General features: G+C 50.9%; 1 protein-coding gene across 2 annotated transcripts in view; it reads left to right on the plus strand.

The window, feature by feature from the left end:
- The window catches only part of SOGA1 (suppressor of glucose, autophagy associated 1), a 91,208-nt gene that overhangs the window by 59,708 nt on the left and 17,030 nt on the right, over nucleotides 1-14,470 (plus strand). Inside the window, exons 9-14 of one of the 2 annotated variants that reach the window (XM_025399713.1) lie at nucleotides 927-1,031; nucleotides 2,004-2,171; nucleotides 3,784-4,035; nucleotides 9,330-9,401; nucleotides 9,948-10,018; nucleotides 12,321-13,671. In XM_025399713.1, coding sequence (XP_025255498.1) covers nucleotides 927-1,031; nucleotides 2,004-2,171; nucleotides 3,784-4,035; nucleotides 9,330-9,401; nucleotides 9,948-10,018; nucleotides 12,321-13,671 — 2,019 coding nt within the window. The remainder of the gene's footprint in view (nucleotides 1-926; nucleotides 1,032-2,003; nucleotides 2,172-3,783; nucleotides 4,036-9,329; nucleotides 9,402-9,947; nucleotides 10,019-12,320; nucleotides 13,672-14,470) is intronic. The other variant, XM_025399714.1, reaches the window with a different exon arrangement.

Below are 14,470 nucleotides of genomic sequence, written 5' to 3' on the forward strand. Positions count from 1 at the left end.
CCAGCCTGGGTGACACAGTGAGACTCCGTCTCAAAAAAAATAAAGAGACACAGAAAATTACATAACATATATGCCTCTAAATAAGAAATATGTACATTTACCAAAATAGGCATAATTAATAAGATATAGACATAATCATGCTAGGCACGGTGGCTCGCACCTATAATCCCCGCATTTTGGGAGGCTGAGGCAGGAGGATTGCTTGAGCACAGAAGATGACTCATTCCCTTTTGCCTTATTTCCATCCTAAACTAGGTCCCTGATCTCCTTGGCTGGCCCTGGACTCTTGCCCAGAATCCATCAGCAATAAATCCAAGCCCCCAGCAAGATCACTTCTGTCCACCCAAACCTTTGGTCACCCTTATGTAGCATTGTGGGAGTGCACGTGGCCTTTTCTTTTTTTTTTTTGAGACGGAGTCTCGCGCTGTGTCACCCAGGCTGGAGTGCAGTGGCGCGATCTCGGCTCACTGCAAGCTCCGCCTCCCAGGTTCACGCCATTCTCCTGCCTCAGCCTCCGAGTAGCTGGGACTACAGGCGCCCGCCACCACGCCTGGCTAGTTTTTTGTATTTTTAGTAGAGACGGGGTTTCACCATGTTAGCCAGGATGGTCTCGATCTCCTGACCTCGTGATCCACCCGCCTCGGCCTCCCAAAGTGCTGGGATTACAGGCTTGAACCACCGCACCCAGCCGCACGTGGCCTTTTCATTTCAACCACAGTGCCTGCCTTGACCCAGCCTGTCAACATGGTTATTTCAGAGTGACTCTCAGGGATGCTTCCTGGTCTTTGGGGCAGAACAGATGTCGTGGGAGGCTAGGAGGGCCTGATTGTCCGGTCGTGCTCCTCGACCTACATGGTGCCCAAGGTTGGAATTAAAATTTGGGAAAACTTCCCACCTGCAGTTAAGCATGGTTTTTAAAAAAACAGGTGAACAGCATGAAGGAGCTGTACCTGCTGATGGAGGAAGAGGAGATAAACGCTCAGCATTCTGATAACAAGGCCTGCACGGGGGACAGCTGGACCCAGAACACGGTGTGTTTCCAGCCCCTTCGCGGTCCTGTTGTGTCCATTCATTCCTTTGTCTGCTCAGTGATCAATTCCTACTGCTTTCTCTGACCCCATTCCTGGACACTGGAGTTACAGAAGGTTATTGCCTGGTCAGCCCAGGGCAGTAACAGAATCCAGATGATGGACTGTGAGGTCATAGGCAAGACAGCAAGTAATTATCTTTGCAGTATAGGGGACAGCATCACAGGTCATAGATGATGGGTTTTGAAGGATGTATAGGAGTTTACCTAATAGAGAATGGGGGAAAGACTATTTTGGACCAAGAGAACTGTGTGTGCTAAGGTGTGGCAAGGTGTTTTCGTATTGAGTAAGGTGTGGCAAGGTGTTTTGGTATTGAGTATGGCTTGGGAGGTACATGGTGAGGGTAAGGACATCAGGCTAGAAGCATCTGAAGAGGGGCCTTGTGGTCTAGGGTCAGGAACCTTCAAATCAAGCCATAAGTCAGAGAGAACAGTGGGGTCCGGATCCCAGGGTCACACACAGTAAGCTGGGGTAGGGATGGGAAATGAGGGCATGGGCCCAGGAAAGAAGATTTGGGACCAAGTCAGGCAAACTGAGGGAGTCTGCATGAATTTGACCCCACACTGGCCTGCGTGTGTCAGAGAGGATCCTGAGTGAGGAGAAAGACCCACGGCCCAGACGCTACAGAGCCTTGAAGAAGCCAGATGATTCAGCTCAGAGTTAGGCTGAATAATTATTATTGTAACTGCAGGGTTTTTTTTCTTGGTGTCAGATTTGAGACTCATGTCAGCCTAGGAGGTAGCCAGGGCTGGGCTTGTCATTCCCATATTATGGGTGAGATGACCTAGAGAGGCCGTGGGACTTGCCTGAGGCCTCGTGGAGTCCCAAGCTGGACTCCTAGGTGAGTTCTCTGAGCCCAGATTCCCCTCCCTACCCGCCGAGGCTCTTGACTCAGGTTTTGCCTTCTGTCTGCAGCCCAATGAGTACATCAAGACACTGGCCGACATGAAGGTGACGCTGAAAGAGCTGTGCTGGCTGCTCCGGGATGAACGCCGTGGTCTGACGGAGCTTCAGCAACAATTTGCTAAGGCCAAGGCTACCTGGGAGACAGAGCGGGCAGAGCTCAAGGGCCATACCACCCAGGTGAGCCCCCCACCTGTCAGAGGCCTCTCCCCTCTCACCCAAGCCTTTAGCTGTCAGATCGGAGTAGGATGCCAAGGCCATGCTCCTAGAGGAATAAGAACCCCTTTGCTTCACCTGTGGCCCAGAGAGGGCAAGAGACTTGCCTAAAGTCACACAGCAAGGGTATCAGAAACAGTGGGGAATGGGAGTCATGGGGGAAGGGAAGGAAGGTGAGGGATTGCACCCTGGGCTCACAGGTGAGGCTGGCGCGCACCCCCACTGCCTGCTGTCCTCATTTGCTCCTTCCTTTCCTCATAAGCAGTCCTTCAGCCCCCACTGCCTGGCTCTGTTTTGCTCCCTCCACTCAAATTGGGGGCCCCCCACAACTCCCCAGTGTGCCCAAAGGAGCTTTAACCAGGAGCCCTGGGGGTTTGGGTTTGGGGTCTGCTGTGCGCCTGAGGCTGACTTGCCGCCTCCTTTGGCCTGAAGAGTGAGAGGGTAGGCTTCCTCCCACTCGGAGAGAATGCTCTGATCCCACAGCTCGGGCTCCAGCCTCTTCCATCCAGCCTGCCCCTGCCGCAAACTGTCTTCCCAGGCAGCAGCAGCCTCTGGGAGGCAGGCACTCCGATGATCTCTGCTGGACAGGTGACAAAACTGGCACAGATGAGTTAAATTTATCTCCCAAGGTCACCCGGCTAATAAGTGGCAGACTGGCCCTTGCTCCCCCAAACCTCTAACCCCTGGCTCCCTGTGACCCCAATTCCACCTCCTTTTTTGTTTGTTTATTTTTTTTGAGACGGAATCTCACTGTGTCACCAGGCTGGAGTACAGTGGTGCAATCTTGGATCACTGCAACCTCTGCCACCCGGGTTCAAGCGATTCTCCTGCCTCAGCCTCCAAAGTAACTGGGATTATAGATGGCATACCACCACACCCAGCTAATTTTTGTATTTTTAGTAGAGATAGGGTTTCACCATGTTGGCCAGGCTAGTCTTGAACTTCTGATCTCAAGTGATCTGCCCGCCTCGGCCTCCCAAAATTCTGGGAGTACAGGCGTGACCCACCATGCCCAGCCCCAATTCCACCTTCTTCCCACTACTCACAGTCTCCTGGCTGCTTCCTGGGGCCACTACTCTCCCCTCCTAACCCTCTCTGCAGCTCTCACAGCTCCCTCTATCTGCACTGTCCACTATACCTGCTGCCCCTAAAGACCTGGGCATTTCAGGTGCTCCTCCCACCAAGAACCTGACCAGCCCATGGGGGTTAATGGGGGGCACTGAGTCTAAAGGTTGCACATTCCCCTTCCTGCCACCCTGAGGTCTGAGGCCAAGAAAACCATCTTGCCGGAGTGACCACTAGTAATCTTGCAGAGTTTTCATGAGGATACTGACATCATACCTGAAAAGCCCACAGCAGAGCTTGGCTTATAGAAAGAACTCTTCAAACCCTTATTGTGTGGAGGGGTTAGGGGTTAGTTGTGAGTGGGGAGGACTAAGCTGGGTTAGTCCCTGGTGAGGGGTCTTCTGAGGGACCTCTCCCCTTTTCCCCTGCTGGCACCTGGGAGGGAAGGAGAGAGGAGGGCCGAGAGGAGTGGCCTCCTGCTGCCAGCTACTCAGTCTGCTTCTTTCCGCAGATGGAGCTGAAGGCGGGGAAGGGGGCTGGGGAGCGGGCAGGGCCCGACTGGAAGGCAGCCCTACAGAGGGAGCGTGAGGAGCAGCAGCACCTCCTGGCTGAGTCCTACAGCGCTGTCATGGAGCTGACGCGGCAGCTGCAGATCAGCGAGCGCAACTGGAGCCAGGAGAAGCTGCAGCTGGTGGAGCGGCTGCAGGGTGAGAAGCAGCAGGTGGAGCAGCAGGTGAAGGAGCTGCAGAACCGCCTAAGCCAGGTGAGGCCCACCCCTGCCAAGCTACTTCCACCCGCAAGGGAGAGTTGCTACAGAAATGATTCAGAAGCAGGAACTCCTTCAGGTATAGCTGGATCTAGGTGCTCGTCCAGTGAGGTCTGGCACAGCATCTCCTTCGGGTATAGCTGGATCCAGGCACTTAGAGAATGCAGTGGGAACTAGATCTTCCTTTCTGCCTCTGCCTGTCAGGCCTGCTTTCCTCTGTGTTAGCTTTACTCTTAAACAAGCTGTTCCCAAATATGGCCACCGTTAGTTTCATGCTCATATCTTACAGCTTAGCAAGTACAGTGGATTGGCCAGATATGGGTCATGTGCCCATCCCTGGAGCCTACCCAAACTCAGGAACCAAGAGGGAGGAACTAAGAGTGGTTCCCATGGGAAAATTGGGAGGCCTTCAATCAAAAGAAGGAGGAAAGGAAAAGCAATCATTGACCCTCACTCCCCATTATAGTTCACTTCATACAGCCAGCTGCAACCTACCATATGCTGCTCTGCTCCACTCTTGATTTTGACTTTTCCCTTCCTTTCACTTATATTTTTATTTACTTATTTATTAGAGTGCAGTGTGCACGCTTGGCTCACTGCAGCCTCCGCCTCCCAGGTTCAAGTGATTCATGCGCCTCAGCCTCCTCAGTAGCTGGCATTACAGGCGTGTGCTACCACGGCTGGCTAATTTTTACGTTTTTAGTAGAGATAGGGTTTCATCATGTTGGCCAGGCTGGTCTCGAACTCCTGGCCTCAAGTGATCCTCCCGCCTCAGCCCCCCAAAGTGCTACGATTACAGGCGTGAGCCACCATGCCCGGCCTTACTTTTATTTTATTTTTTTAAATTAATTTATTTTTTCTTTGAGACAGTCTCACTCTGTCACCCAGACTGGAATGCAGAGGTGCGATCTCGGCTCACTGCAACCTCTGCCTCCCGGGTTCAAGCAGTTCTCCTGCCTCAGCCTCCCGAGTAGCTGGGACTACAGGCGCTTGCCACCCCACCCGGCTAATTTTTTATTTTTAGTAGAGATGGGGTTTCACCATGTTGGCCAGGCTGGTCTCAAACTCCTGACCTCAGATGATCCGCCCACTTCGGCCTTCCAAAGTGCTGGGATTACAGGCGTGAGCCACCGCGCCTGGCCTTACTTTTAGTTTTAATCACATAAACCAGGACTTCATCTTTATATAAGGTCCAAATATTACAAAGGCATATTTCAACCTACTCCCTCCATTTCTTGTCATTTTTTGTTAATTAAAAAAAATTTTTTAGGCCAGGTGCAGTGGCTCACAGTAAGAAATGGGGTCTTACTGTATGGCCCAGGCTGGGCTTGAGCTCCTGGTCTCAAGCCATCCTCCTACCTCAGCGTCCCAGGTAGCTGGGCCTTTCTTGCTATTTAAATTTATATTTACAGGGTTTTGTTCGTTTGTTTTAAAATCATTAATCAAGTTGTAATGTCCATTTATTTATACTTTGCCTCTTTCCTGGAGAGCTGTTCACAAAAGAGTACGGAGGCCTTCCTCATTCAGTGTGCCTGGTGCCTGGTGTTCCCAGTGTGGAGATACTATGATTTGTTATCTACAGTGATTAAATCTAGATTGTTTCCAGTTTTTCACTATTGAAAGTTGTGACCTGAAGCTGGATGTGGCAGTGTGCGCCTGTAGTCCCAGCTACATGGGAGGCCGAGGTGGGAGGATTGCTTGAACTCGGGAGATCAAGACTGCAGTGAGCCGTGATTGTGCCACTGCACTCCAGCCTGGGCAACAGAGTGAGACTTTTTTTTAGATACGAAGGTATCTAAAAAAAGAAAAAAAAGTTCAAGTTGTGCCTCAGTGAACATCTCCACACATATATTTCTGCACACGCATAAATATTTCAGTAGGATAGATTCCTAGAGGTTAAATTGCTAAATCCAAGGGCATAAGCATTTATAGTTGATGGTAACTGCCAGGCTGCCTTCTAGAAAAGCTTTGCCCTTGTAGCCTCCCACCAGCTGCACAGTTAGAAGGACGAGAAGGCCCTTTTTGCTTCATCTTTGCCAGTTGCTGTGATTACCAGTCTTTGAAACGTCTGCCCAAATTAGGGTGTGAAATGCTATCTCATTGCTTTACTTTGCATTTCTCTGACTTACTGAAGGTGAGCATTTTGCATGAGTTTATTGATCTTAGGTATTTCCTCTTCCTAATGTTCTCTTCAGTACTTCAACAGCCCTGCAAGGTCATGTTCATGAAACCCCTTTTTCAGATGAGGAGACAGAGGCAAAGTGATTGGCCCAAGGTCATAAAGTGAGTAAGGGAGAGGACCAGAATCTGGCAGAACTTCCAAATCTGGAAAGTTCCTGGTCCTGGGCCATGCCCACTCTCCTGCAGGGACAGAGCTCCTGTGAGGTTCACACCTGCTAGGAGCCTGTGCTTGGGGAGTGCAGGATGGCAGGATGACTAACAAGTTCCAGAACAATCCAGGTACCATGTGGAAAGCAGGTCAGATGCATGCATCTGTTTGCACCATCAAGCCAAATTCCTGTTTGTAAAAGAATAATTCCTTCTTATTTTATTAACAACAAAATATTTCTAAATTTCTAAATATTCTAAATTTCTAAAATGATTTTGAAATCATGAAACAAGCTTCGTGTCATCCCTGGGGGACATATCAGCCCACAGGCATGTCTTGTCAGCTCATCAGGGCACAGATTCCATGTCCTGCTATTGTTTTCACATCAGGGACTTGCCGGCCCTCTAGCCTCTTGTGTCTCTCTGACACTCCTCTTCCTCCTGCACTTTAAACCAAATCCCCCAAAGCAGCATTCTGTACACTGGACTGACGATTAAGCCAGACTGGTGAAAGTAGCAGAGTGGCTGGTGGGAAAGAGCTTCTGACCAGGAGTCCCCAGTCCTTACCTGGCTCCACCAGGTACAACCCCAGTCAAGTCACCTCTGATCTCTGGGCCTCATCTGTAAAATAAGGATGACCATACTTGACGTTCTCATTTTTCAGGGCAGCTATGGAAATAAAGTGAGATAACCACAAGAATCAAAGTGCTTCCTAAGCCCACCCTTGTCTGGGGCTTGGTTTGATTCTGTGGTCTTCATCTGTCATTGCTGTTCACTGATGTTAGTGTTATTTCCCCCTCCCTTCCCTTCCCTCCCTCCCTCCCTTCTTCTTCCTTTCTTAGTTTCTTTCTTTTCTTATTTTGAGACAAGGTCTTGCTCCGTCACCCAGGCTGGAGTGCAGTGGCACCATCTCAGCTCACTGCAAGCTCTGCCTCCCAGGCACAAGTGATCCTCCCACCTCAGCCTCTCATGTAGCTGGGAGCACACTCTAACACACCTGGATACCTTTTGTATATTTATTTACTTATTTATTTTTGAGATGGAGTTTCGCTCTTATTTCCCAGGCTGAAGTGCAATGGCACGATCTTGGCTTACCGCAACCTCCGCCTCATGGGTTCAAGCGATTCTCCTGCCTCAGCTTCCCGGGTAGCTGGGATTACAGGCATGCGCCACCACACCCGGCTAATTTTTTGTATTTTTAGTAGAGACAGGGTTTCTCCATGTTGGTCAGGCTGGTCTTGAACTCCCAACTTCAGGTGATCCACCTGCCTCGACCTCTCAAAGTGCTGGGATTACAGGCGTGAGCCACCATGCCCGGCAACTTTTGTGGTTTTTTTTTTAGACATGGGGTTTCCCTATGTTGCCCAGGCTGATCTTAAACTGCTAGGCTCAAGTGATCCTCCCACCTCAGCCTCCGGAAGTGCTGGGATTACAGTTGCGAGCTGCCACACCTGGCCTAGTGTTATTTTCATTGTTGCCCTGTTTGTCTCATGTTGGGTTTCTAAGAAGCAAAGCTCTAGACATGGATTCAAGTACAAGTAAGGTGACCAACCCATGCCGGCTTGCCTGGGACTGAGGGCATTCCCGAGACTGTGACTTTTAAAACTAGAATAGTCCTAGCCGTAGCCTCCTAGTTTTTTTTAGAACTGAGGGTTCTGGGACATGGGACTTTCAGTACAAACACTGAGAAAGTCCTGGGCAAACCAAGATGAGTTGGTTACCCTGTGTGCAAGTGATTTGTTAACGGATGGAGTCAGGATGGGGAAGGGGAAGAAACCATGTAAGATATGCTTTCAGATGAAATCTGCCCTCGGCCTGACCCCATGATGTGCCCAGGAGTATAAACAGTAAATCACCCCACAGTTTGGTCCACCTTAAGGCAAGGGGTCCACCTTTAGGGCCAGTCTTCTGGACCCCTGTCTTTGTCCGTCATTGGCAGTGGTTGGGTCCTGGTTACCCAAGGCAGTCCTCCAGAGAAGGTTGTAGTGCCAGATGGTACAGATGGAGTCACCAGCAATGGGAAGTGCTACACTGTTGTTACGATCATTCACTCAGTCAGCTGCCCGACCTCTTCTCTCAGTCTTGATCCTCTCATCTGCCAAATGGAAATAACCACAGGAACACCTACCATACACAGTTTCTGTGAGAATTAAATTAACTAATGCAGCCGGACGCAGTGGTTCATGCCTGTAATCCCAGCACTTTGGGAGGTTGAGGCGGGTGGATCACCTGAGCCAGGAGTTCAAGACCAACCTGGCCAACATGGTGACACCCCGTCTCTACTAAAAATACAAAAATTAGCCAGGCAAGGTGGTGCATCCCTGTAATGCCAGCTACTCTGGAGGCTGAGGCAGGAGAATCGCTTGAACCTGGGAGGCAGAGGTTGCAGTGAGCTGAGATCGTACCACGGCACTCCAGTCTGGGCAACAGAGTAAGACTCTGTCTCAAAAAAAAAAAAAAAAAAATTAACTAATGTTTGCATAAGAGATTGGTTCCATCACAAGCCACCTGGAGGTGATGGACCTCCAAGAAGGGAGGGAAGCAGAGGCCCCTCAAGGCCTAGCGGGAAAGAGTGCTGGGATCTGTGAATGATGGCCACTGTGGATGGAGCAGTGGGGGTGCCTAGATCTTACATTTGCCACTCTGATTGGATGTAGCTGCTGCTTAGCTGGTCTAGCTGTTCTGTGAATTGTACAATGAATTCACATAGTAATGGCTGTTACTATATTAGGTATAATGACATCTAGAAGGATGTCTGCAAGTAGTTGCTTTTATTATCATTTTCCAAATCCACCAGGCGGAGGGGCGCGCTCTGAGCTGCTACCCACTGAGAAGGTGGCCCCTGGTCCATGATGTAGGTTATGTGGGCTGCAGAGTAGAGTCTGGGGAGTGGCTTTGCTTAGAGCGGGGTTCTGCTTAATAGCTTTGCCCATTACCGACCCACCCTCTCTGCCCTTGCCCAGCTGCAGAAGGCTGCCGACCCCTGGGTCCTGAAGCACTCGGAGCTGGAGAAGCAGGACAACAGCTGGAAGGAGGTGAGTGGGGTGGCTGCTGCCATGTTATCTTGGCCCCTGGCTATACCATAAAAGTCCCTGCACGTGGGGGACATGACAGAAGTTGCTAACCCTGTCTCACGGGTCACACCCTTGCACCTTGGGCCCCTCAGCCTTAGAGTCTGTGTCTCATGGTTCCTGCCTCAAAAAAAAAAAAAAAAAGACAAAGAATACCCAGGGACTGGGCTAAGTGAGGGAGTAGGGTTGAGGAGGGAGAAGACAAGCCCACCGCCAGCTGAGCAGGGGCCACTGGATGCTTTGTTGCAGTCACCACATTTGGATTAAATTCTAAGTGGTCCCTTTCCTTGGGTGGGTCACTCTTGGAGCTCTGATTGGCCCAGCCTGGATCACATTTGGTGGAGGAATTAGATGCAATGCAGCCAGAAACTGACCATGCTAGAATGATGACATCGTTCCTGCTCTCCAGATGAGGAGATTCAGGCATTGAGGTCCGGGCTGGTCTCGCGTTCCATGCCCTTAGTGCTCTCGTGGCCGGAACTGACCCTTCCTATCTCTCCTCCTTGACAGACACGCAGTGAGAAGATCCACGACAAGGAAGCTGTTTCCGAAGTTGAGCTTGGAGGAAACGGGTTAAAGAGGTGCTTGCATCCTGGTCCCCCGCTCTGCCTCTCTGTCCCGCCCCACAGCCTCACCCCTCTTCGCTCCCTGCTGGGCCCTGCACCCACTCTGCCTGCTTTTGCTGCAGCCCTGCCCCGCCCCTTTGCCCTCTTCCTGCTGCCACCCTCCCCGCATCTGAGTTGGGAGAGCATCGGGATATGGTTTCTCTGGAACCTGAACCACGCAGGAGCTGGAAAGCTTGGGGCAGTGGGAATTCCAGGCTGCTGCATGTTGTTTGAGTCTGGGAATGGAACACAGGTGGAAGCAAACCATTTAGCTCCTCTTGGGATTCTTTTCTCCTGTCTCTGGAGTGAGGAGAGTCGAGATGGACCTCCATTCCTGGGATTATTGAGCAGCATCCTTTGGGCCCAGCCCTGTGCTGTGGCCAAGGAGACCCCCACCCCAAGACTGTAAGGACCACGTCTCCACTGTTAGGAAACCCATGAAAGGAGTCAGGGAAACAGAACCCTCAGCTGCCATCAGACCAGCCCAGAAGCAAGGCAGGCAGGACAGGCTGGAGCCAGAGGGCCAGGTTTGAATGCTAACCCTGCCAGTTCTAGCTCTATGACCTTGACCTTGAGCAGTACTTCCCATCTCTGTCTAGTGGGGATGATATGAGCTGCCTCTTGGAGTTCATCAGAGTGGTCTGACACATGCATTTCCATGTGCCTGGCACGTTCAGTGATTCAGGCAATATGTGTGCCAGGAGCTTCATGGCATCTTAGTTTGGGTTCCCCCATAAGCAAACTCTGAGACAAGGATTTAAGTGCAAATGGTTTATTTGGGACAGAATTTCAGGAAACACTTGGAAGTGAGACAAGGAAGGGAAGGCAGCCAATAAAAGGAGCTTCAACCAGGTTATCCCACGGGCAACTGGAGTTCAGGCTGTCGGAGGAACTCAGGGAGCCAGAGTAGAACGTGCAGCTTAGAGTCATCCCGCCCGAGAAACAAGGAGGCTGGGGCACTTGTTCACCATATCCCACCTATTGTTTGTCGAGGGCTGTGCTTAGGGGCATTAACTCATTAACTCTGTGCTATTTCTAGCTTCGGTTTGGGTTGTTGGTTTTTTTTTTGAAATGGAGTTTTGCTCTGTCTCCCGGGGTGGAGTACAAATGGCACGATCTTAGTTCGCTGCAACCTCTGCCTCCCAGGTTCAAGTGATTCTCCTGCCTCAGCCTCCTGAGTAGCTGGGGTTACAGGCGCACACCACCACGCTCGGCTAATTTTTGTATTTTTAGTAAGAGACAGGGTTTCACCATCTTGGTCAGGCTGGTCTCAAATTCCTGACCTCAGGTGATCTGCCTGCCTCAGCATCCCAAAGTGCTGGGTCTAGCTTCTTCTATGTGGAGGACAGCCAAGTATGATCCCACAGGCAGAAAAAAAGCCATCAGGTAGAGAATGGTGGAGTATGCAGTTCAGAGTATGCAGTTTTAGGTGTATAGGTGAAAGTACAGAGAGAGGCCAGGTGCAGTGGCTCATGCCTATAATCCCAGCATTTTGAGAGGCAGAGGCAGGAAGACTGCTTGAGGCCAGGAGTTTGAGACCAGCCTGGGCAACATAGGGAGACCCCCATCTCTACAAAAATTTTTTTTTAAATTAGCCAGGCATTAGGCTGGGCGCGGTGGCTCATGTCTGTAATCCCAGTACTTTGGGAGGCTGAGGCGGGTGGATCACCTGACGTCAGGAGTTCCAGACCAGCCTGGCCAACATCGAGAAACCCCGCCTCTACTAAAAATATAAAAATTAGCCAGACGTGGTAGTGCACGCCTGTAATTTCATCTGCTCCAGAGTCGGAGACAGGAGAATCGCTTGAACCCAGAGGGTGGAAGTTGTAGTGAGCAGAGATCATGCCATTGCACTCCAGCCTGGGTGACAGAACGAGACTCTGTCTCAAAAAAAAAACAAAAAACAAAAAAACACACACACACAATTAGCCAGATATGGTGGTGTACCCCTGTAGTCCCAGCTGCTCTGGAGGCTGAAATGGGAGGATCACTCGGGCCCAGGAGTTTAAGGCTGCAGTGAGCTGTGATATCACCACTGCATTCCAGCCTGGGTGACATTTCAAGACCTGTTTGGGAAAAAAAAAAAAAAAAAGAAAGAAAAGAAAGAAAGAAAATGCAGACAGAATGTGGGGCTGGGCACCAACAACATCTTCTACCAGAGGTGAACAAGACAGTCCTGGTCTCTGCCCTCGCGCAGCACACAGACCAGGGTGGTAGACCAGAGTGTGTCCTCAGTGTTACTTCCACTAATAACCACGTTTCCTCTTGCCCTTTGCAGAACCAAATCTGTTTCCTCCATGTCTGAGTTTGAAAGTTTGCTCGACTGTTCCCCTTACCTTGCTGGCGGAGACGCCCGAGGCAAGAAGCTGCCTAACAACCCTGCCTTTGGCTTTGTGAGTTCTGAGCCTGGGGATCCAGAGAAAGACACCAAGGAGAAGCCTGGGCTCTCATCGAGGGACTGCAACCACCTGGGTGCCCTGGCCTGCCAGGACCCCCCAGGGAGGCAGATGCAGCGCAGCTACACAGCTCCCGACAAGACGGGCATCCGAGTCTACTATAGCCCCCCGGTGGCCCGGCGCCTGGGAGTCCCTGTGGTTCATGACAAAGAGGGCAAGATCATTATCGAGCCCGGCTTCCTCTTCACCACAGCCAAGCCCAAAGAGTCGGCCGAGGCTGATGGGCTGGCTGAGAGCTCCTATGGTCGGTGGCTCTGCAACTTCTCACGGCAGCGCCTGGACGGAGGCTCAGCCAGCAGCCCCTCAGCAGCCGGGCCTAGCTTCCCAGCGGCCCTGCATGACTTCGAGATGTCAGGCAACATGAGTGATGACATGAAGGAGATCACCAACTGCGTGCGCCAGGCCATGCGCTCCGGCTCGCTGGAGAGGAAAGTGAAGAGCACGTCCAGCCAGACGGTGGGCCTGGCCAGTGTGGGCACACAGACCATCCGCACGGTCAGCGTGGGCCTGCAGACCGACCCACCCCGCAGCAGCCTCCACGGCAAGGCCTGGTCACCCCGAAGCTCTTCACTCGTGTCTGTGCGCAGCAAGCAGATCTCCTCCTCCCTGGACAAGGTCCATTCACGCATCGAGCGGCCCTGCTGCTCCCCCAAGTATGGCTCGCCAAAGCTCCAGAGGCGGTCTGTGTCCAAGCTGGATAGCAGCAAGGACCGCAGCCTGTGGAACCTGCACCAGGGCAAGCAGAACGGCTCAGCCTGGGCCCGCTCCACCACCACGCGGGACAGCCCTGTATTGAGAAACATCAATGATGGACTCTCCAGCCTCTTCAGTGTGGTGGAGCACTCAGGGAGCACGGAGTCTGTCTGGAAACTGGGCATGTCTGAGACGCGGGCCAAGCCCGAGCCTCCCAAGTATGGCATTGTGCAGGAGTTCTTCCGTAATGTGTGTGGCCGGGCACCAAGCCCCACCTTGGCAGCAGGAGAGGAGGGCACCAAGAAGCCAGAACCCCTCTCCCCAGCCAGCTACCATCAGCCGGAGGGTGTGGCCAGGATCCTGAACAAGAAGGCAGCCAAGTCGGTCAGCAGCGAGGAGGCCAGACTCACCATGCTCCCCCAGGTGGGGAAGGATGGTGTCCTCCGGGACGGAGATGGAGCCATGGTCCTTCCCAGTGAGGTAGGTGGGTGGGATCTGTCCTTTTTCTTGGTAGGTGGAGTTAGTATATAAGGTCCAAGCTCTTTGGGTTTTTAAGTTCAGAAGTATGGGCTGAGGCGAGCGGATCACCTGAGATCAGGCATTTGAGACCAGTCTGGCCAACATGGTGAAAACCCCAAATACAAAAATTGGCCGGGCGTGGTGGCGTGCATCTGTCATCCCAGCTACTCTGGAGGTTGAGGCAGGAGAATTACTTAAACACAGTAGGCGGAGGCGGCAGTGAGCTGAGATTGTGCCACTGCACTCCAGCCTGGGTGACAGAGTAAGACTCCGTCTCAAAAAATAGATATTTTTTTTATATATTTTTATATCTATATATGTATATAGATGTTTATATATACATATATAGATATAAAAATATATAAATATATAATATAAATATATTTTTATAAATATATAATATATAAATATATAATATATAAAACATATATAATATATAAATACGTATAATATAAATATAAATATATACTTTTACGTATTTATATATAAATAGATATAAATAATATAAATATATCTATATGTTTATATCTATTTATATATCTTTATATATATAAATAAAATAAAAATTCAGGGATATGGCCATGTGTCCCAGGAAGTTCTTATGCTGGTCTGAGGATAGAGTTGGAAGGTCCCAGACCAGGAACAACACACACTTGATGGTCACATGGTCTGAATTCCAAGAGACTAGTGAGCATGGCTTAACTAGCAGCTTTTGCACCACCCATCGGAGACTGCCAGCATCCCCTCCAGGGAGGGGGCG

Source organism: Theropithecus gelada, chromosome 10, assembly GCF_003255815.1.
Source record: "Theropithecus gelada isolate Dixy chromosome 10, Tgel_1.0, whole genome shotgun sequence".
NCBI lineage: Eukaryota > Metazoa > Chordata > Mammalia > Primates > Cercopithecidae > Theropithecus > Theropithecus gelada.